We start from the raw sequence: 21,061 nt of genomic DNA, 5'->3' as shown, positions 1-21,061 counted from the left end.
CGAGGTAACGACGCGGCACCGTAAGTTCGTAATCAATTAATGAAATAAGCCAAGCGGCTTAGCTTAGCTGTTTTCGTGCCTAGATAATTAGAAACTTACATACGCAACACCGATTGCAAATTGCATTAGCAGACCGTATAACGCTTCCTCGAGCGTGTAATTCCTAGCAAAAAGCTTCACCAGCTCCGGACCGTATACAAATTTCCGAAACTATGGATTTGGCAAATTTAAACAATTGAAACTAGACACTCGTTTGCCGATACGTCGTTCAATGTTTCAAGAGAGGAAAAGGTTTAACAACCGTATAAACTGGATCGTATAAATCTATTATCTGCCGTTGCACGAAGAAACTTGCTAGGACAAGGTGAAATTATTTCATCAACCATAACGAGATAAATTCGATCGCCTAATGTCGAGATATTTCCATCCGAATGTGACGAAAATTTCTCAAAAGTAAAAACGTCGATCGATACGTCGTGCCATTCGTACAATCGTAGTCACTGTGATAGAAATAGATGTTTATGAAACGCGAAGCATATATAACATGGAATATATCAAAGAGGATAGAAACCGTGATCGAAGCAACAGGACGAATTACAAATTATTGGCATGTATGCCGCCTGTAAACGTAGTATAAACGTAGTAAAAGCAGATCTCTATAACGTAAATCGTTCGAAGAAAGTTTTCAAATAAAACATTTAACAGCGAAACGTTCGACCGCGATAAATTAATTCGAGTAAGTTGTGCTCGTGTTTCTCCTAACTCACGATAATCGAGCGTCGTGATTGAAACGTTCTCGGTTGAAAAAACTAGACGTTAACGGAAAAGCTTCCTGCTGAGGTTGAATTTATCACAGCGAGCTCGGCTGCCTTGTCTTTGACATCCTCCACGTTCTCAACGTTCTCACGTTCGTTCTCCGCTGTACGGGGCCAGCGGCAAATCGGTCAACGCAAACCTCTCCGAGTTTTCTCTGCGAGTTCGTCGCTCTTCGATATTTATTTGCCCCTGTTGGACACGCGAATACCTTGTTTATCGTGTATTCCAGCCAGTCGAATATATGCGATATGAAGAACGTTTGTGAGCGACTTGTCGAAATATTACACACGCTACCTGAAAATTTGCTTGATGTTTGCTTATGCAGCTAAACCATGTAAAGAGGTTAAGCGATGTTGCGAACGTAATTCCCATTTCCGAAATGCGCACAGATGCGAATAACGCAGAGGAAATATTCCGAGTAGCGATGAACTTGATACGAATCGAAATAGGAGGAGAATGATCGGATAGAGAAGCAATGGAATAAGAGAAGAGATAATAGATGAAGAGGAATAGACAGATTGTCAAGCGCAGATCGTTTAGATTTCCAAAGCGTCTCTAAATATTTCCGTAAAATTAGAATTTATCGTTACCTGAAATCTCTCTTTGTATCTTCCTCCGTTCATCTACTATCCTCTATCGAACCTCTCATTATTAAATTAATATTAAATATCGATCGAAATCGTCTACTTTATCGTGCTTTACTCTGTGCATTTCCACGATGCAAGCGCTTACGATGTGAATTTTTTCTCGGTTGAATAGGAAGATTTCAAAGACGAGTTCTACTAGGGTAACCTTTTAGAACCAGTCACGAGAGCTTCTTCGGCGAAAGGCAAGCAGCGGAGGGTTGTTTCAGAACGGTTCGATGCGCGTTGTTCGGTGACGTCGCGCGTATCAGTTACAAGGCTTACGACCTATATAACATGCATCCCGTATTCCATAAGCTTAACGGTTCATTTCCGAGAGGATCAACGATCTACCAGATCCCTTAACGCCTTGTTCGTTCAAACCTTCCACCATTGGTTGACCGTTGTAACGAACCGAGCGAATTATTAGTTCCGTACGGAAACAAAATTGATACGCGATCTTTTAATCCTCAACCAGCAGCCACAATTATCCGAGTTTCCGATGGGGTAGCTGGCCGTTCAATTTTCAGCGTATTTCGTCGCTTTTACCTCGTGTAATCGAAAATTTCCTGAGAAATTATCAACTTTTCCATCGAATATCTCCTTCGACCATGTTCTTTCTTCTTTGAGAATTTACTATTCCTTGGTTCACGAACGGTTTCTCTGCGGAAATCTCTTCGCGCAATTACCAGGTGCTTTTACAAGAGTACGTAAAGCTCTAATTAAGGATCGTTAAAGATTTACAAACTCAACAAGCTCCCAATTAACGAAAGGACAAATATATTCGTCTTTGATAAAATGATCTCAAAATCCGACAGGCAAATCTCAAATTTAGAGCGCTGCGTCTTTCTTACAAAACCACTCCAAAAACAATCTACAAAACCAAGGGAGTGTGTTCTAGTACTTGTAATTAGTAAAGAAGCCATTTTGCTCGCGGAGTTATCATTGCCAAGAATTAGACGACAGAAAATAATCAGGATTATAGTCTCGCTAATGTCGGACGATCATTTTAAAACGTTATACGACACAATAGAAACTTCATGAAGGCAGCGAGCGTTGTTCAGGGAAAAGAACGGGACGACAAAGATTGGCGCTTGTCGTTGCCTATCTTCAAAAGATATTTCTCGATAAAAAAAAGGTCCGTCGTTCCTTTCAACTAGAAACCTTTTGAAAGCTGTCTCCTGTCGTCCCTCGTCGCTGTTTCATTTTCACTGACCACCTCTCAAGAGTTCCATAAATGGAAAAACCACATACACGTCAGGCGTTGACGAGCTAACACTTGGACTTGACGAAAACCATTTGCAACGTACGGTAGTCAAGCTAAGGTCGCGTTGTCTAGGGAAACAAACTTTCTCGCCCAATTTACTAAGACTTTCGTCTTATTGTTAGCTGATGAAAAGTCGGCTGTTTCTCCTTCTGGCGTTGTTTCGTCAACTGGCTACCATTGTTTCGTCGCAAGTCAGGCACAATGGCGGAAGCTGTTACGTTGAAATTGCGAGAACTTTCGTCCCGAATGGGAAGCTTTAACGGCGCTTTACGAAAATTACAATGAAAGCAGTCGCGAAAGTAGTGGTAAAAAGAAAACTTTCGCCACGAAATACCGTGGTTTCACCCGATACATTTTGATTTCCAACGACAACGACGAAATAAGAATGAAAATTTCGACGACAGCTTTCAGCTGTGTTCGCGTACTTCAAGCTTTTGCCTGTTATCAACCGTTTCACAGCCGAATTTTTGTGCATTTTCGACCAATCGCGGGGAGACGCAATCGCGAAGAAACACGTCAACGGGAGTCGTAAATTCCCGTTACGATTATAATAATCGACACCACGAGTTGATCGATCCCCTGATTTCCATTGAGATAATAGGGGTGGTTGAGAGGGTATAACACTGCCATTAACACGGTTATAAACTATATATTTTTAACACTTAAGTTACACCGTTGCTTGTGATATACGTCGTAGACAATGATTTGGCGTATAGAGATGCGATACACTGGCACAATATTCGTTGGTGATCGAGCAAGGCTCTTAGAGTTTTTTGTTATAGTTGACGTAGCAATAAGGGAGACTAACCCGGTACTGACACGTTGACTATTCTAACGTTGAAGAATAAGTAATTTACAGTGTCGATGCTGTGTCGGAGGAAAGCTAGCGAGATGGGTGTGTCTAGCGTACGAGACCGTCGGATTTGGCGATGACAATTTTGGTTAGGAAAGCGAGGGCAATAGACATTGCTTCCGATTGGATAAACGAAGGTTGGTGGACTAGGAAGGGTCTTAGCCGCCCTCGATAGAAAGCTGCTAGTGGGAAGCATCGTACGTGAGAAAAACTAACTTTCCCCTGTCAGCCGTAGTAGACGATAATCTTTAGAAAGCGATTTAGAAAAACGACGTTTGTTCGGTCTGAAGGACCTTAGCTAGCAAATTCTTGAGATTTACGATGAGTCCTTAAGACTATTGAGTGTACGCAGTAAGGTTGAGCGGATATCTGGTTCCCACCTTGCCCGCGGTGTATAGCCTGGTCTAGGTAGAGTGCCGCCCGACGTAACATTTTGTTTTATTAATAATAGAAATGTTTGTTTTCCGAGCGATTTTTTAAACGAGACATAACGCGCTATAATTTGAGATTAAGAATTTGCACGACTGAATTGAATGCTACTGGCGAAACTTTGCAAGTCAGGAATATGGTGTTACGCAGAACGCGATGGGATATATAAACGTATAGCGGTTAAATTCGTGCTAAATATTCGATGTTTGAATCCTCGTTAGAACGTGGTTGACAGAATGAATGTATCCGATTAGCATCTGTCGCAACTAAAAGCTTGCGAAAACATACTCGGCAAATTAGTTTGCTTACATCCTTTTTTCCGGCCGTTCGCAATAAATTCGTTGGCCGGAGAAGGTCCAGCCATTCCCGAAAGTATATTCCGAACGCTGGCAACTTTGTCTCGTTTATATTTCTACCCTGGAATAATTTTATCCAGTTCCTAAAGGTGCAGAATGGAAGCGCGGCGAATATGCATGTGTTCACTGCTCTTAATTACGTACGTTGAATCTTTTCTCCGTTTCGTTTAACTCTTTTCTCTGACTTTACGTTTAAACGTTTTATACGCGCATCTTTAATTATAAAATATTCGCCTAATTCTCACTTAAACTTTTCTTAAAATATCTCGGTCTTCCTGAAGTAAGAAAAATCCTTTTAAAAAGCACATGTATACCGTTCTGTGCCATTGTTTCTGCAGTTTCATAGTTATCCTTCAACGTCCGAATCATTTTGCACAAAAATAAACGATACGTCGATCGAAGCATTCTTTGTTGAAAAAGCATTGTATCCATGATGAAGAAGGTCGGAAAATTCCATACCAGAGACAACTTTTCCTACGGCGTTCGCTGCAGGCCAAGGTCAGCTCCTGGCCAGGATCGAGCTTCTTTGCGTCACCCAACGTACCGAACGGTATCGAAAGCTTCGGTTAACCGTCGCTTCGAGCTTCGATAAACATTAAAAAACGAACGAAACGTTCTTTCGATCCTAGGCATCCTGGCGTATCGATCCTCGCGTATTCATAAACGACGGCAGCAGGAACACGGTGAAATGGTGAGACGTATCGCGATGAAATTGCTTTTCTCCGACTGTGCTCACCAGAGATCACGTTTCTCTCGCAATGGATCTTCCTCCGCCATCTGCGGAATTGCGAAACGACGCCGGATATCGGGTATCCGCGTACGGATTCGCAGAGATACAGCTGTGACAGGTGCAAAGGTGTCCCATCGGTTGATTCAAATTGTACGGTGTACTCGTCCCTATCGCGAGCAGAGTGAAAACACTTTGAGATCGTATGTATGAAATAAGAATTGATGCGTCTCCCGCCGAATTAGTTTCGTTTCTTCACGCCACAAGCTACGAATATTACGCTTCGCTGCCTATTAAAATATACGTCATATTCTAAATTTGGGAAATTAGAGGACCAAAGAGATTAGGAAACTACGTTCTCGTAGAATTCAAAGTTCCTATAATCGCGAGTTACACCGCGATTATTTCACAGACTTGGTTCCGCGTTTGTACGAAGGTGCACTGTTGCAAAGAACACGTTCGCGAAAGAAAGACACTTTTCGGACAACCTAATATAAGAGGAACTTGAGATCTCTGGCTTTAAGAATAAGACGAAAAGTCTTAGGCGTGATGTGCTAACTATAACCGAACGAACTCGAGGGAAATTAAAGAAGCATTCCTTGATATCGCGGGGGACGTGGTTTCGAGACTCGTAACACGAGCGAAGGTGCGATGAAGTGGCTCATCTTTCAATGATATCCTACGAAACGATCGTCGTTCATGTCTAATTCATCGATCGAATGAATAATGGATCGCACGGCGCCTGTAAAAACCTCAGCCAGGTGAAATATCCAGGAAAAGGGAAAGAGACTTGATAAATAATTTTCACGACGCGCCAAATCGACCTGGCTGCGGGTCAGGGTTAGTGTCAAGGCCGCGACCTGTCGTAATACGCGAGGCTGGTCTTACCCACCACTGCAGGATCTCGTTCGACGAGCATGGAATTTATATCACGGCTTGATTGCATGGCAATTCTTCGGGGAATTTGCTTTTTCCTCATCATCTTTCCACGAGCTCGTTGTCGTAGATCGAAATTTGATAGAATATTTTCGACCGCGAAGCGAATAGCGATCGAGTCGTTGAGTATAAATGAAGTTATATTCGACAATGATATTATGATTCTTTGTATTATAAATTCTTTGGCTTTCAAATAAATTCCTTAATTCTTCGCTGATTTACATATAATTCCTCCTTTTCTCAATAAAATAGAAATAAACAGGATAAATAATAAACAATTCACGATTTTCGCAAAATTCTCCTCCTTCGACTTTCAAACGATTCTCTCGCTCCTTCGATCGTTTGATCGCTTACAGTCCAATGCTAGTCAATTATTCCACATTACACGCATCCCGAATTCCATTCCAAATTCCTCGTAGAGTTTACTCGCGTATTATTCCTATCGCTTCTCTTCCCATTCGCTCTTCTTACTCGCTACCAATAGCACGAACGTTTTTACAATTCTTTACCACTCAACATCTCGATGTAGAATATCAAGAATTCTCGTTCCCACGGATTATCGTGTTTCCAATTATCGAAACTGACTTTTCAACATTTCGCCAACAAGATTCCGTTCTCTTTGGATAATTTCAAGCGACCAAAGTTGGATTCTCCGATTACAAAGTAATTCTCGAAGAGATTTTTTAAACCGCGAAACAACGGACGTACGACGATGGAAAACGATAACCGTTGTGAACTGTTCTCGAAGCAAAAGAGAAGAATAACTCGAAAGTAACTAGGTAGAAAAATACGACTGACCTCGAATCCTCTTCGAGATCGTTCTTTTCCTCGTTACGCAAACTTTTATTTAAACCAGACTAGAAAGACGATTTATTGCACCGTTGCGTGTTATAAAATTACATTCAATCTTCTTCTTCTTCTTTTTTTTTTTTTTTTTTTTTTGTTTTTCGATAAAATTCCATTCGTTCCCACGTTGAGATAAAACAAGAATGGACAGTCAAGTGGCAGAGGTTTACACGATACCGAGCGTGTTCTTTATTTACGTTAATCGTTCGTCAGAATTAAGTTCGTTTCAACGAATCCACGACGCAAATTGAAACGTGCTTCTTCAGCGTTTTTCTCGTTCCTTTCTATCGCCAAAGGAACGTCGAGAAAACTGTTCTCGCTTGACTTCTACTTTCATCCATTTCAATTACTCTCGCGAATCTCCTTTTTGCAACTGTACACGGCATAGTCAGCCGTATCGCGTTACGCTGGATTTATCCGCAAAATTACTGCTGCACGACTTCCCTGTATTAATTGATCGCGATTCATGACGGCAAAGGTAGGAGAGCGTTTAAATCGTATCGATCGATTCAATGGCAAACGAGACGACTCGTACCGCAGTTGATGGTATTCCTTTCCTTCAGATGCATTAGATCGACTGCCAAATAAAAGGCAGTTGAAATCAGCGTGCTTCCAACGTTCATCTGTTTCTCCTAAGTAAACGTTGCAAGGTAACACGGTGTACACGATAACAATATTCGCCAGCTCGCAATTATCATGAAATCGGGTCGAGGTTGCGTTTCATTAGAACTCCATAAGGCTTTATTAACGGTGAACGACGATAAACGAAATTTTTCGTTCGCTTGGCTGCTGTAGACTGTGGAAAAAGAACAGCTGGAAAAGAAGAAAACGACGAAACATTTATTCGACGAAATTTGAAGAGTATTTGAACACCGAACTACTCTCGCGATAGCATCAAAGTATTTATCGTCTTCCTCTTGCGAGTTTCATAAATATATTTTAAAACGCTATACCCGCTTTGAAGATATTTGCTTGTGTGTAAATTATTTATCAAACAAACAGCTTTAATTATCCTGCATTTTGCTGCGGTTTGGAGTAGCGCAGTGCATATTGGGTAACGAATCGTGACAAGACTTTTATTTTCGCCACTGTCGAGCTCGGCCGAATCATATTCCGGGTCATTTATAAATGTTTAATATCACTTGGACGGTCGAAAATTACCGCTACGAACGTCACAGAAAAAATTGCCACGTCGCTGTGTGTAATAACCACGATTTATGCGGAGCAAAGCAAGAAATACTAAGACTAATGGGATCGTTTGAATCCCGCGAAACACTGACGCTAAGCACGAGAAGCTTGGCGTGGTATCGCTGCCGCATAAATAAACGATAATCAGAATCGCGGATACGGTAAAAGTTATTAATTAACTGGCAGAGAACGTCGCTAGAATTTGTGGTTTTGCCATCCGAACGAACGAAAATGTATTTTTGCCCCGTGGCTATTGTCGCACGGCGTTGTTGCATTCCACGAAAATTAATTCTCGTTCGACTAATTTTCCTCAATGGTAGCTAGTTGGCCCGCTTTTTTAAAACAAACACGAACCGTGTTAACGAATCGATGTTGATTTAAGAAAAAAAGGAAAGTCGAATGCTTAGCCATTTTAACGAGAAAAAAAGAAAAGTTAAATTTCAGGAACACCCTTTTTTGGCGTCCTTTGCCAAGAAAATCAATTACAGAATTAATCGGGCGAGAAAGTCGTCAGAATCTTTTCGGGAAATTGGGAACGTCACACGTTCGACTATCGTCCCGAACGATAAAATCTCTTTCTCGAGGGGCAAAAGAAATACTATCGAGTGAAAATCGAGTCGTACGAGAAGCAAGGACGAACACAAATGGAAAGTCATTATGACTGGAGACTTTTAGGATTCGGTGATCAATCATAATTTGGTTCCGCCTGGAGAACCTTCCAAATCGCCTGTCGAGAAACGAATAAGAAGCTACCGAGACTGTGTAGCATTGTCGCGAGACGAACCATCCATTACGTAAAATTCTCGTTTCTTTTTTTTCTTTTGACTCGATGAAAATCTGTACCTAAGTTCTGGGTCGTTCGCTGATGCTCGCGAAATAACGCAACTCTCTCTCTCTCTCTCTGTCTAAGCCTTCTGTAACCGAAAGACAATATGTACCTACGTATCTAGAGGCCGATCTATAACGAAGAGACAACTCTCGACGATCAACATTTCGAAATATTAATCTCACGCAATATTCCACGAAATACCCCTACGTGATTTTATTTTGTTTATTTATTTATTCCGGTTAAATGGAACAGGCAGTAAATAACGCGTATCTGAAAACACTTGGCCACATTTAAAAAGTAATCAACCACTTAAAACATTTCAAACATCGAGAAAACATTTCACTCGGTTATTAATCGTTGAAAGTGAAAGAAGAAAGCAATTTCCGAGCGCCACTTCGGTAAATTCCGGTTGATACTATAAAATCTGGTAGAGTTGTTAAAAGTGAAAGATCAATGATAGAGAAAAGAAAAAGGAATTTCGAAGAGATTGCAAGTATTATCAGAGCCTCTGCTGACTAACGAGGAACCATCGTTTTCAAGGACGGATATTAATTATCTCTAGCACGAATAACGACGTCCAATTGTATAAGACGCTCTACTAATCCACCCTAAAATTAGAAAGTTTCCTTTGCTAATGAGAGTGGAAGTTTCTTGATCGTGCCTACTTCCATGGAAAATCAGCCAAGACGAGATAAAGGTGGAGGTAAGGTAAGAACGTAAGACGAGAGTGTACAAGCTTTCGCACATGCGAATGAAGACGAAGCACGCGTAAAAACTGGTGTATCCGGCAGCTGGAAGAGAGCGTCACGCGAAACGAAAAATTACGAGCGACACCATCTTCCATAATATAGGAGCGGAGAAATGGAAAAGTACGTGTACGATAAAGGTTGCTCGTTCCAGAATGATTCTTAATATCGTGTGCATGATAAATGTCGAGTAAAGCGAAGCAAGTAATATCGCGCATACTTATACTATTGGAAAATTTACGTGTACTCCAAACGACCAGTTTTCCTTGTACGAATATTAAAAAGTTACAAAGTATTGGAAAGTCTCAGAAACGACGATGTTTTCAATGGCCGTATTGAAATTTCCCTTTTTAATTATAAGATAACGTCTTCTCGTTTAATAATTAAAAATCAGAAAATCGACAAAGATCTTATTTATCGTGTTCTTATTTCTTTTCCTATTCTATTCTATTCAGTGAGAAAAGAACAAGCGTGGAGAGCGTGTCTCATAGGCTTTGCTAGCTTTGTCAGTGCAAAACTTATCCGACTACTCGTACACGTAATATTTGTATACGTAAATTATAAGAATTTTTATTTGCCCGTTGGCAATCTCTCGAGGACGTCTATCGGAGGGTGAAAAGACGTGGTGAAAATCTTGAAGCGCGCAATTCTCAGGTTCCTCAGGCGATATTATCGTTAGAGGATTACTCTCGGTGATTGAGGCGCAACATGGATGCACTGAAAACGGCTGGATAATATGGTTTCACGGTGGACTACAAATGTTACGATTCCACGGCCGACGGGTTTCAAAGGGGTAATGCGATAGAGCTGAAAGCCGCTACGTCGCACATCAATCATGCATACAGAGCGCGAACCAGCTTTACGGCGAATAGGCAAAAAAGAAACAGGGAGAAAGTAAAGGAGAAGCGAACGAGAAGGCGCTAAGTACTTCCTGAAAAAAAAAGACGGAATCCAAGCGGAGAGAAATCGAAAAGAAATCAAGAGTGTGTGAAGTCTTGAACGATGCGCGTCACTGGTCTGGTAAATACGACTAAATATACCTTTAGGGAACGTTTTCATATACCGTTACGGTACATGAGCTTCTCTGATAGAGCAACTTTTTGGAAATAAATGATCGAAGCTGTTGAGAATTGTGGATCTTTGAAGCCGAAATAACGTTACAGGAACACTGAATTTACGCTTGGAATAGTTATTATTAGAATATTAGAATAGTTATATATTTATTTTATGGACGATTTCTTATATATTCATCGATGCACACTTGCACGCGTCTCAGCACTTTCTTCTATACCCGACTGTTAACCGACTGAATAGTTTACGTTTATCTGTTTTCGAGACGCCGCGCACACACATAGCTCCACACACTGATGCCCATATAAAAGTATCTCTACTACGCATTTAACCCAGTCCAGCACAGAAAATTATACATATCTCGATAGAAACGAATAATTTAAATGTTATAAAATACGCGTGGATACTTTATACCTAGCGAGTCAATGGAAAGAAAGAATTCAGAAATAAGAGTCAGTCGTATGAAAAATGAATTGACCGAGTGGTAGTAAAAAGCGGTATGCATCCTTCTATCTAAAATTCTATTCTAAAAATAATATTCCGAGAATGAAATATTTCCCGCGAGAAATTGCAGCTGCTCTCTTTGAAGAACCTCGACGAGAAAGTATCTGCTGTAGAGAGGCTAAAAACGATGGGAAATAAAATCTTAAAGCGGAATTTCACACGGGTGGGAGTAATTGATACTCTTAGGAAGTGCCGCATAGTTTATCTTCATGCGGTATATTGATTTTCCAGGTTGTCGGTCTCTTTGTCTTTGAGTAAAGCGGTAGAATCTAATTCGTTGCGACAGAATTGACGCGTTAAACGAAGATGTCATTAGAAAAACGTCGCGGTGAGACTACGTTGTAACTACCAGGCTTCGTCTCCGATGCCGATGAATGCGGTCTTTTACGCATTGTATGTACGCGTGTATGTCAAATATCCATTGAAACCTTTTCGCCGCGCTACGATTTCGCTCTCCGTGAAACGATGTACTTGGCTGAACAACAATGGCATATCTCGACAATGCTTGACACCTAGTCGTGATAAACCTCGTACAACCTTTCTCTCTTTGTAAAAACCCCGCGCGTAAAGCGTAGAATTATCCATAACGCGTTTGCGTTCGCGAATCGCTTCGGCGATCGATAAATTTCGTTTCGACGCGCAATTTGCCACCATTACGTTTATTACACGAATAGTTAATTGATCACGATAAAATACTCTGAACGAGCCTTATGCAAATACGCTCGATTAAATGAAAAAAAAATTTTCGAGCAATTATAAATGGATATCGCGTAAAAATACAGACTCGATTTTACTGAGAATCGATAAACCTTGCGCGTCGATAAACTTTGAAATAGTCAGTCGATTAACATACGTCAAAGACCAGCCTAATATACGTCGATAATTTGCGCGTAAATCCTCTATCGATCGACTAAGCAGAACAAATTTCGGAGGATTATTCCGTCATCGTGTAATGAAACGTTCAAATATATAGCATCACGCAAACCGTCGAATCTCTCTGAACGAAAACGGAATGATCTCTGGATCTCTGAGTCGAACATTAATTGCCGCGCAGATGTAAAATTATTAAGCTTACGATCCTCGTGACTACCGTCGTCAATTTTTTAATCTCTAAACACAAATATACTGTTAGAAATGGTAATATATTAAATTCAAAGGTGCGAGTTACTTCGAACTGGGCACCAGAATGTCAGTCTCTCTAGCTCTTTCCATCGATATTAATTTAACGAGACGATGGAGACACGTTATACATTACGAAACGAATCGTTCGCGACAGGTGATAAGGTTTCGATGTTCTATTGCAGGAGGCGTTGGTGAAAAGATTAGGTCCAAATGCTCACGCGTTTACCATGGAAATCACGCCGTTAGCACCCCCGTCGGTGCAATTGGTGCCTGCTAAGGAATACAATGGGGCCCCCATTGGTACTAGCTACGACGTCAGAGCTTACGTAGGTGAGTAAACCGAGTCGAGCTTCGTTTACGGGGATAAAACAGAATTGACCGAACCTTTACGAAGAAACGCGTGAAAACGATAGATCGCTCTTCTCGCTGTGAAATTCGTTCATTTTGAAACTCTATAAAAGCTGTACGATATAAAAGGATCATTCAGCTATCCACACGTCGTGTTTCCATGTGAAATCACCAGGAAGATCAATAAAATTTATCGATTAAAAAGGTCGAATCGGTAAACGAGGGAGCAAAGAACGAATAAACGAACAGAAGGAAAAAAAAGCAAACGTCAAGCGTTGATCGATGAATTTACTCGCTGTTCATTGATTGAACTTCGTCATCGATTTCTCAGATCGTATTTCGTGTCTCCTGACAGTAATGGCTTAGAATCACGTAGAAACTCTCGCTTTAAAACGCTATGGTAGCGCGTTAGCGCCCACGTAGCAAATTAAATCGGGTCTTCTCGGTCGCGTTTTCCAAACTGAATCGTACGATCGGGCGATCGAACGATCGCTTCGAATTCCGATTACCCGAGAACAACCTTCCTGGCTTGATACTCCGTAAATAACATCGTAACTGCCTGCTAAACGCTGGACACGATGACATTTAGCTGAACGAGCGGACGAGAAGTTGCATCGGAAAACGACCGTCAGGATGGGTATCCGTGTCGTCCAGCGAACTACGAAGCCACCGTTGCCAGCTACCAGCGTATATAGCGTGCCGGTGTCAGCGAGTCCTTCTCCTGGATCCAGAGGTCAAGCTTGTAAAACGAGAGTCTCGTTCATGGAAAATGAGATCACAGAGGACGAGGGTAAGCTCTTTATTTCTGGATGAGTGGCACGAAGCATCAAAGTGTGTTCGGTTTGCTTTGAAGCTGATCGCGATTAGTCATTGCATACGGGCTGATCAATCATTTAAATCCCTGTTTAATTATCTGTGAAAGGCTATTTACGAATGTGTGTGTGCTAGTATGATTGGCGAGAAACGTTGGACAGGCTAAGTCTGCGATGGTCAGTCGATAAAGGACCGGCCAGATGTTCTAGAGGATCATCCTTGTGATCGTTACGCGTTAACACTTTGACTGCCACGCCGAAATCGCGCGTTTCGCTCAGGACGCCACGGCAGTATTTTTATTATTCAAAGCATATAATGGCAAAATAACGATAAATCGACGATGTGAGACAACGTTCTTCCCCAATGGACCGTTTATCTGATTGGTGGTGGTCACGGATGACCGCCGTGGCGCCTTGGTAACAGTCGATCGCGACATATTGTAACAAGGCTTCGTTTATTTCAACAAAACATTCGCGTTTGTTATTTCGTCGCAAGCAAAACGTACGGAATATATCGTTGAAACGTGTAGAAGATATCAGTAAACGGTATTTGCTCGTTCTATGTATAATAATAAGGTATGTTCACACTCGTAACTTCAATTGTACGATCATAAAGCGGCATTTACGATTATTTTCTAAGCTGTGTTTGTAATAATATTCGTAGATTACCCCTCAAAGTAAATTACTCTTCTCATTTTCTTTTATCGATGTTCTAATAAAAACGTTTAATCGTTAAATGGAGCACTTTTTATTTCAAAGTATCTTCTATTTATCGGTTATATTCGAAATGCCCTAACTGTCAATTTTCATAAAATTTTTACAATTGTGAGAAGTTGAAGAGCTCCGGTCACCGATGACCACCGTGGCGTTACAGAAGAAACCGTGACTGGTCATATAGCATGACCAACGTGGCAGTCAGAGTGTTGATCGAGGAATGTAAGTTGACTCGTCGCTTAGACACGACAAATTCATCGAGTCACATCTGACTTCTATTTTTCATGCTTCGCTTATTCCAACTTGTTACAAATCTCTAATTGCCTGTTTCAGAGAACGCAGGGCCACATGCTGCAGTGGAGAAACCGTTCTTATTGAGCGATGGACGCGTGGGTTTGGAAGCACGACTAGATCGTGCGATCTACGCTCACGGAGATCCAATAACTGTGCACGTCAACGTCAATAACAACAGCAGCAAAACTGTGAGGAGGATCAAGGTAAGGCGCATCCTTAGTCGCGCAACCGATTGTATTATGTATGAGCCGGATTACCGGGAACAGATTCGAATGCTAACAAGAGACTGATTGTTTGGCTCGAGAAGCAATTTGCGATTTATCCCTCCTTTATCCCTATCGCGAGTAACTTTTCGATAACTGAGCAAATTAAAATTACAAATAATAATCTGCGTCCTGTACGACGTGTGTCATTCGCGTACGTAACGACAGCTGATTTTAATAAGAATAGCCTCGACGAGATGCCAGATTATTAATTCATTTCGTAATTTTCAATCGTAAAAAAAAAGGAAGAAGAAAAGAAAGACAATCCACCATCGTTTGCGTCATCGTTAGTGGCCAAACCGCTTCGCAACCAATTGCTATAAAACAATGTTAATCATTTAACGCACACGCCGGTGATGTAAACGATTATTTTACGGATTTAAGAACCAAGATATCTTATACGTATACTAAACTACGCATATAACTTACAAAAACTATATTCGTCATCCATTTTCATTGTAAGGTGTGTTTCTTAGAATAGCAAATTTAATCACCTTTATCGATAAACCGAAAAAATGTGTGCGTTCAGTGGGTTAAACCGTGGCATATCGAGTAAATAAAGTAATGTACGTACGATACGGCGGACCACGCGATTGCCTATTCTACTGCGCTTTATTGCTTCGCTCGGAGCACAAGGAAATAATCGAATACGAAATAGAATTCTCAAAAATTCGATCAAACTGGCTATCGTTAACCAACATTACAACAGAAATACATAGATAATGAAATAGAGAGTTTTCGAACGATAGGGAAATTTACATAGAATTTGAAAGCACGAGGAATCCCTTCGAAGCTACATAATTATTTCCATCACGAAGACAGTTTCGCGTGAAATACGATGGTGCATAGTAACATTCACGGGCCAGAGAATATTAATTCGAGCAAAATTTCATTCGTAGAACATGCGCCCGTAATATAACTGTACATCGTATTTGAGGAGACCCGAAAATGGTCCAACTCGACACTGGATACCGACTCACGCTTTAATTCCAAAGTATTGGCGAATAGCGTATCGCGAAGAAAGTTCGAGTTACAATTACCTCTTCAAAAATAGTCGGGGATAGTATATCACCTGCTAGAAAACATAAAGAGATGCTAATAATGAACGACTTCGACCGAAAACAACAGAGACAAATTTATTCTTTTCTCTCGTTTTAGTGGAATCCGATTGAACATTGCAATTTGAATGAAAAGATCAATTTTAACGAACGCTCCGGGATTCAGATACGATAAGAACGCTAAGAGCTGTTCGAATCTTTGTAAAACAAATCGCTTGGAACCTAGTGACGTATGATAATAGAAACGATAAAGCTTAATAGGAAGAAATATTTAGCGGTAAAATTTTTTACCGAAGTAGAGCAAATAAAAAGTACGATATTAAAACAAAAAATTCCATCGAGGCTTCGAAGAGCTATCAACTTAATGTTACAACTCGTGCCAAGTTTCCCAAGTTTCGAATACTTTCTTGGCATATTTTTTAATCATATAGAAAAAGCTAAAAAGTATAGACGAAATCGATCGGATTGTAAATTAGAATAATGAATATAAGAGAATTAAAGGTAGAAGAGGTGCGAAAGAATAGAGAGAATAGGGTTGGCTAGTGAATTCTCTCAGGCGACAGAAGGAGCCGAGAACGTAAAGCGACCACGTCCGTGTCAATTTCCTTTGCGCCACAGTTCATTAGCGAGTGTGACGAACATTGTTTGAAAACGAGAACAGACGGGTTCGATAGCGTGATGACTAGTGTACGGGTTCCGAATAGGTCCGCTATGTTAACTTTGTTCCGACAGTTTGACAAACAGACTGACACAGAGTAGACTCGACAAGTTACATACACTAGACTTAAAACACGTAGTCGTATTTGTTCTTCGGTTGGCAAATACCAGTCTTTCTACTAAATTAGCGTCATAATTAACCTGCCCTTTATTTTAAACGCAACGAAGCTTCCCTTGCATAATGTATAAAACGAATAAATTAAAACGAAGCAATAAAACCAAGCAGAAATTATTTCTCAAGACTTGTTTCATCTCATTACTTTACATTACGTTCCTCCATTAAAAGGTTTACTCTCAGAATTCTCTAAATACGCGTATTAAACTCCACAAAGCTGACGGATTCTCTTAGAATTCATTAAACCTTCCAACCACTATAAAACAAAGTGAATTATACATTGTTCTAGCAGCGGTACCTGTTATAATCTTTTCACGAAATTATAATATAATTATAATCTTTTTATGATATTTCGCGTGATTCTCTCCACTAATGCTACCGGTTGTTCCGCAGGTTTTCATCGTGCAACACGTAGATGTGTGCATGTTCAGCAATGGGAAATTCAAGAACGTGGTGGCCTTGCTGTCGTCGCAAGAGGGATGCCCGATAGGTCCCGGAGTTTCGCTGAGGAAAAGCTACACGCTTAGACCGATCAAAGGCTCGACCAAAAATTGGATTGCTTTGGAAGACAGTTACACGAAGGCGGAGGCGACGTTAGCCTCCACCGTTATTTGCCCTGGAAACGGTCCAGAGGATAGAAACGTTTTTGCCATATACGTTTCCTATTACGTGAAGGTAAGCCACCTTCACAAACAAAAAGATATTATAAGCGAAAATTGCTTCTTCGCGTGTGGATCGTATGAGCGAGGTAATTTATGAAACTTAAACTATTCGTAAGAGCAGTCAATCATTTTCATCGAATAGCGGATATTTATGCATTTACGGGTACAGAATGTACAGAATAATATGCAAAGCTACGTATATAAAATATCGCAATCAAATTTTTATTTAATTAAGTCCCACTTTTTTTATCTCTATTCGTAAAAATACGAATCTCAATGAACGTCCGATGTTTTTTCTCTTTTTTTTTTAATAATCACATTAGGCTTCGATTCATCTTATCATCCTTACAGGTAAAGCTACTAATTTCAACAATGGGCGGAGAAGTGTCGCTTAAGTTACCGTTCACGTTAATGCATAGCAACACTGATCCGGATTTAGTGGGCTTCCCGTCCCCGATCAGAGAGCCGAGAGTTTTAGGGAAGCCGAACGAGGAGATTACAGAGAATCTCGAGAGGCAAGAGGATAACGAACATAAATATAAGACAACTAAATTAGAACCGATTAAAGAGAAACTAAAAGAGTCCAGGGATATCGACGTGGATCTGATAGAGCACTACGAGGAAAGCGACAGTACCTGAGACCAGGCGCAAACGACCGATGCATCGTCGCGATCATCGACGAAGAATAATAACGACGCGAGAAACGTGAAAACTTCGAATCATAAGAACTGTAAATTGGGTTTCGATATACAGAGAGCTTGGTGTTGCTTTAGAAGAGCTTCTTAGTAACGCGAAAAGAAGAGCAACGTTTAGAAAAATTGACCACGATGTTTTCTTTCTTTCGTTGATTAATTGACGATTGAGGAGGTTTTGATGAATACGCGAGTAATTATGAAATTTCAAGTATTTTAAACATTTACGTATCGTTTTACCTTCCTTCATTAACGTCATGTATATATGTCGTGGGAAAACAGATTTATACAAATTTTATTCTCTGTATAATATCGATAGAGCGTAATAATTTTTAATTGCTGAAACTGTCTTACCACAGGTTTGGTAAGGTTGATCGAGAGACGATTTTCGCAATTGAGAATACACTACGGGTTATGCAGTTCCTACCCGCGCCATTCTTATAAATGAAAATCGTACTGCCCTTTAAATTATGTGCAAATCGACGATTATCGAATAATAAGATTATTAAATGACACATTGTAAAATCCATTCATCTACATACTTGACAGAATCAATCATAAAAATCAATCTATAAAAAATCGAATATCTCGAATCTATTTTTTTAGGCAGAAAATATCTCGGTATTATCTCGTATTGTCTTTTATTAATTGTGAAATGAATGTTTTATGTAATTAAATAGATTACAAAAGTCATTGTACCTTGATAGGATAAGATAATCCAAAGGCATGTTTTACAATGATTTGTGCCTGACTTATGGATTTTATTGCACGTGTATAGGCACATATGTATGTAAAACTGTACAGATTATATCGTTATTTATGTAAATAATAAATTATATGAATATGATTGTACAAGAATATATGTGAAACACTAACCTATGAACCTTCTAAATAATTTACAACTATAAATAAAATTTTTGTCTAAGATATTTATAAGTCTTATAACTTTCCATTTCATACTCACCACATATTTTACATAAGAAGATACTTCGCATAAAGATATTTCATATAATAATATTTTAAGCAAAAAGGATTGTTTCAGCGCAAAAACATCAAAAAATTATAAACATTTCATAATGATTACTTACAATGCCACTGAGCTCTAGCATAACCTCTGACGATGAATTTGCCGACTTTTACACGTTCGTCACAAACGCTGACCAAGATGTATTTAAATTTTCCATAACGATCGATATCCACATCAACTATTTTATCCAGTAATTCTGACATCGTGACAAGCTGTCTATTATTTGAGAACACCGCTGAAAAGAAACAAGTATCATAAGCAACATAACCTATCGCTGCATTAGCTCGTTACTTTCATTCTACCGGACAAACATATCAAAAGCATATTTGAAAGCAATACATATTAATCGTTGTTTAAGTATTTTATCAGAATATTCAATCAGGTTATACATTTTTTTATAAATACCTTTAAAAATAAGACGCCGGGTGTTGAAAGCTCTAATTCCAAAATTCTTTAAACTTGTGACTACAGCCATTTATAAAACCGTACGTTAGATGTCCTCACTAAAAAGAGACATAAGTATATATGTATGATACAGATCATATGTGAATCAAATGATGTTTACTAAAATACAACTCACGTGCATATCGTGTGCAATAATGTGTTAGGTTTTAGATGTAAAATGACACTGTGAAGCAAACGTATAAAAAGTAAATGGTTCGGTTTGATACTTGTATATCAATTTGCACGTGTTTCTAACACATTTTACTATTTCATAAAGATTAATAAGTGCTATTATAACCATAAAATATTCAGTATGTCAGCAGTACAAACAGTGACTAAATATGTAAGAGACGCGAGACTGGTATACAATGCATTAAATGGTGTAGTTGTAATTTATAAACCTGCATCTTTACACTTCAATAGAATGAGAGAAACGATTATCAGCAACTTATGCAGAGGTTATGATATATCCTTTGTTTATAACATTTTCTTGTTTGATAGAATTTAACCAATTTACTAAGACAGAAAGTAAACCAAATTTAATAGATTTAAAGAATTTATTGCTTGTAGATTTAAATGACATGTATACGAGGCCAACAATGAAGCATGTAGCTATAGAAGGAGAAACAAATAAGCATATGAAAGTGGTTGTTCGAAATAGTTTCGCAGACCATCCATTAATAACAGGACCTCGTTATCAACCAAATGACTTTAAACTTGCTGCTTCAAAAATTCTGCACCAGGACATATCTGGTGTTGTACTTTGTGGAATTAACAAGGGTAATCGATTGATTCATAAAATAAAAACATCCAAAAGTTTAAGGTTTTACAGGGTAAAAGGATTATTAGGAGAGGCAACAGATAATTATTTTCATACTGGAAAAGTAGTAGAAAAATCTACATACGCGCACGTAAGACGCGGTCACCTTGACAAGTTATGTAGCTCGATGCAATCTTCTCATCAAAAAAAAATGTTTCAGTATGTCGAGATTTAATGGACACTTAGAAACAATTATATACAATATAACTCTATTATATTTTCATATGTTTATAGATTGTGTGGTGTAGATATTCAGAGTCAAGCTGCATACGAACTAGCGATTAAAGGCCCAATTAGACCAGCGGATCCTAATATCCCTATGGTATATACTATTAGATGTGTAGACTTTTCACCCCCAGAATTTGCATTAGGTAAATATATCTCACTAAATAAAGTTTTGAAGTAATAATAGAATTTGTAAGAAAATTACATTCTATATCTCTTATAATGTTGTAGAAATTGTTTGCACAAATGAATATGATTTGTACCTGAAAACCATTATTCATGAGCTAGGGCTGAAGCTTCGTAGCAATGCTACTTGTACTCAAATACTTTGTTTACAAGATGGTCTATTTAATATACAGCATGCATTATTAACAAAGCATTGGACTCTACAACACATTGTAAACAACATGCAAATGTGTCAACAAATTATAGATCAGAATGAAGATTGCTTACATCAGAAAAACCCTGCATTAGTAAAACCTGCTTACAATCCTATGGAAATTTAAGTATTGAATAATCATGTTAAATAAATATTTATTATTTGTTATATTACAGTA

General features: G+C 39.3%; 3 protein-coding genes across 6 annotated transcripts in view; 2 read left to right on the top strand and 1 right to left on the bottom strand.

Annotated features, from left to right (window-relative positions):
- LOC117206002 (phosrestin-2-like) overlaps nucleotides 1-18,690 on the top strand; it is a 46,465-nt gene extending 27,775 nt beyond the window's left edge. For all 4 annotated transcript variants that reach the window (XM_033444920.1, XM_033444919.1, XM_033444921.1 and 1 more), the window contains 5 exons: nucleotides 12,496-12,643; nucleotides 13,251-13,451; nucleotides 14,521-14,684; nucleotides 17,028-17,309; nucleotides 17,648-18,690. In XM_033444920.1, the coding sequence (XP_033300811.1) occupies nucleotides 12,496-12,643; nucleotides 13,251-13,451; nucleotides 14,521-14,684; nucleotides 17,028-17,309; nucleotides 17,648-17,935 (1,083 nt within the window). In that variant the 3' untranslated portion in view covers nucleotides 17,936-18,690. The remainder of the gene's footprint in view (nucleotides 1-12,495; nucleotides 12,644-13,250; nucleotides 13,452-14,520; nucleotides 14,685-17,027; nucleotides 17,310-17,647) is intronic.
- The window catches only part of LOC117206009 (14 kDa phosphohistidine phosphatase-like), a 63,102-nt gene extending 43,591 nt beyond the window's left edge, over nucleotides 1-19,511 (bottom strand). The window contains exons 1-2 of the mRNA XM_033444931.1: nucleotides 19,421-19,511; nucleotides 19,077-19,250 (exon numbers count right to left, since the gene is read on the bottom strand). Of these exons, the coding sequence (XP_033300822.1) occupies nucleotides 19,077-19,250; nucleotides 19,421-19,490 (244 nt within the window). The 5' untranslated portion in view covers nucleotides 19,491-19,511. The remainder of the gene's footprint in view (nucleotides 1-19,076; nucleotides 19,251-19,420) is intronic.
- Nucleotides 19,512-19,772: 261 nt separating this feature from the next.
- Nucleotides 19,773-21,051, top strand: LOC117206004 (mitochondrial mRNA pseudouridine synthase Trub2). The gene is made up of 4 exons (XM_033444923.1): nucleotides 19,773-19,917; nucleotides 20,030-20,438; nucleotides 20,514-20,650; nucleotides 20,736-21,051. The coding sequence occupies exons 1-4, from the start codon at nucleotides 19,773-19,775 to the stop codon at nucleotides 21,008-21,010; spliced, it is 966 nt and encodes a 321-aa protein (XP_033300814.1). The 3' UTR covers nucleotides 21,011-21,051.
- The last annotated feature ends 10 nt before the right edge of the window (nucleotides 21,052-21,061 follow it).

Source organism: Bombus bifarius, unplaced genomic scaffold (genome assembly GCF_011952205.1).
Source record: "Bombus bifarius isolate JDL3187 unplaced genomic scaffold, Bbif_JDL3187 scf7180000007996, whole genome shotgun sequence".
Taxonomy (NCBI): domain Eukaryota; kingdom Metazoa; phylum Arthropoda; class Insecta; order Hymenoptera; family Apidae; genus Bombus; species Bombus bifarius.
This window is presented reverse-complemented; position numbering and strand designations above follow the sequence as displayed.

Bases quoted from the DNA above. Each gene is read 5' to 3' on its own strand.
- LOC117206004 (XM_033444923.1), top strand. From the start codon at position 19,773: ATGTCAGCAGTACAAACAGTGACTAAATATGTAAGAGACGCGAGACTG. The intron at 19,918-20,029 runs GTTATGATATAT...TATTGCTTGTAG, and splicing joins TATCAGCAACTTATGCAGAG to ATTTAAATGACATGTATACG. The intron at 20,439-20,513 runs GTATGTCGAGAT...ATATGTTTATAG, and splicing joins CATCAAAAAAAAATGTTTCA to ATTGTGTGGTGTAGATATTC.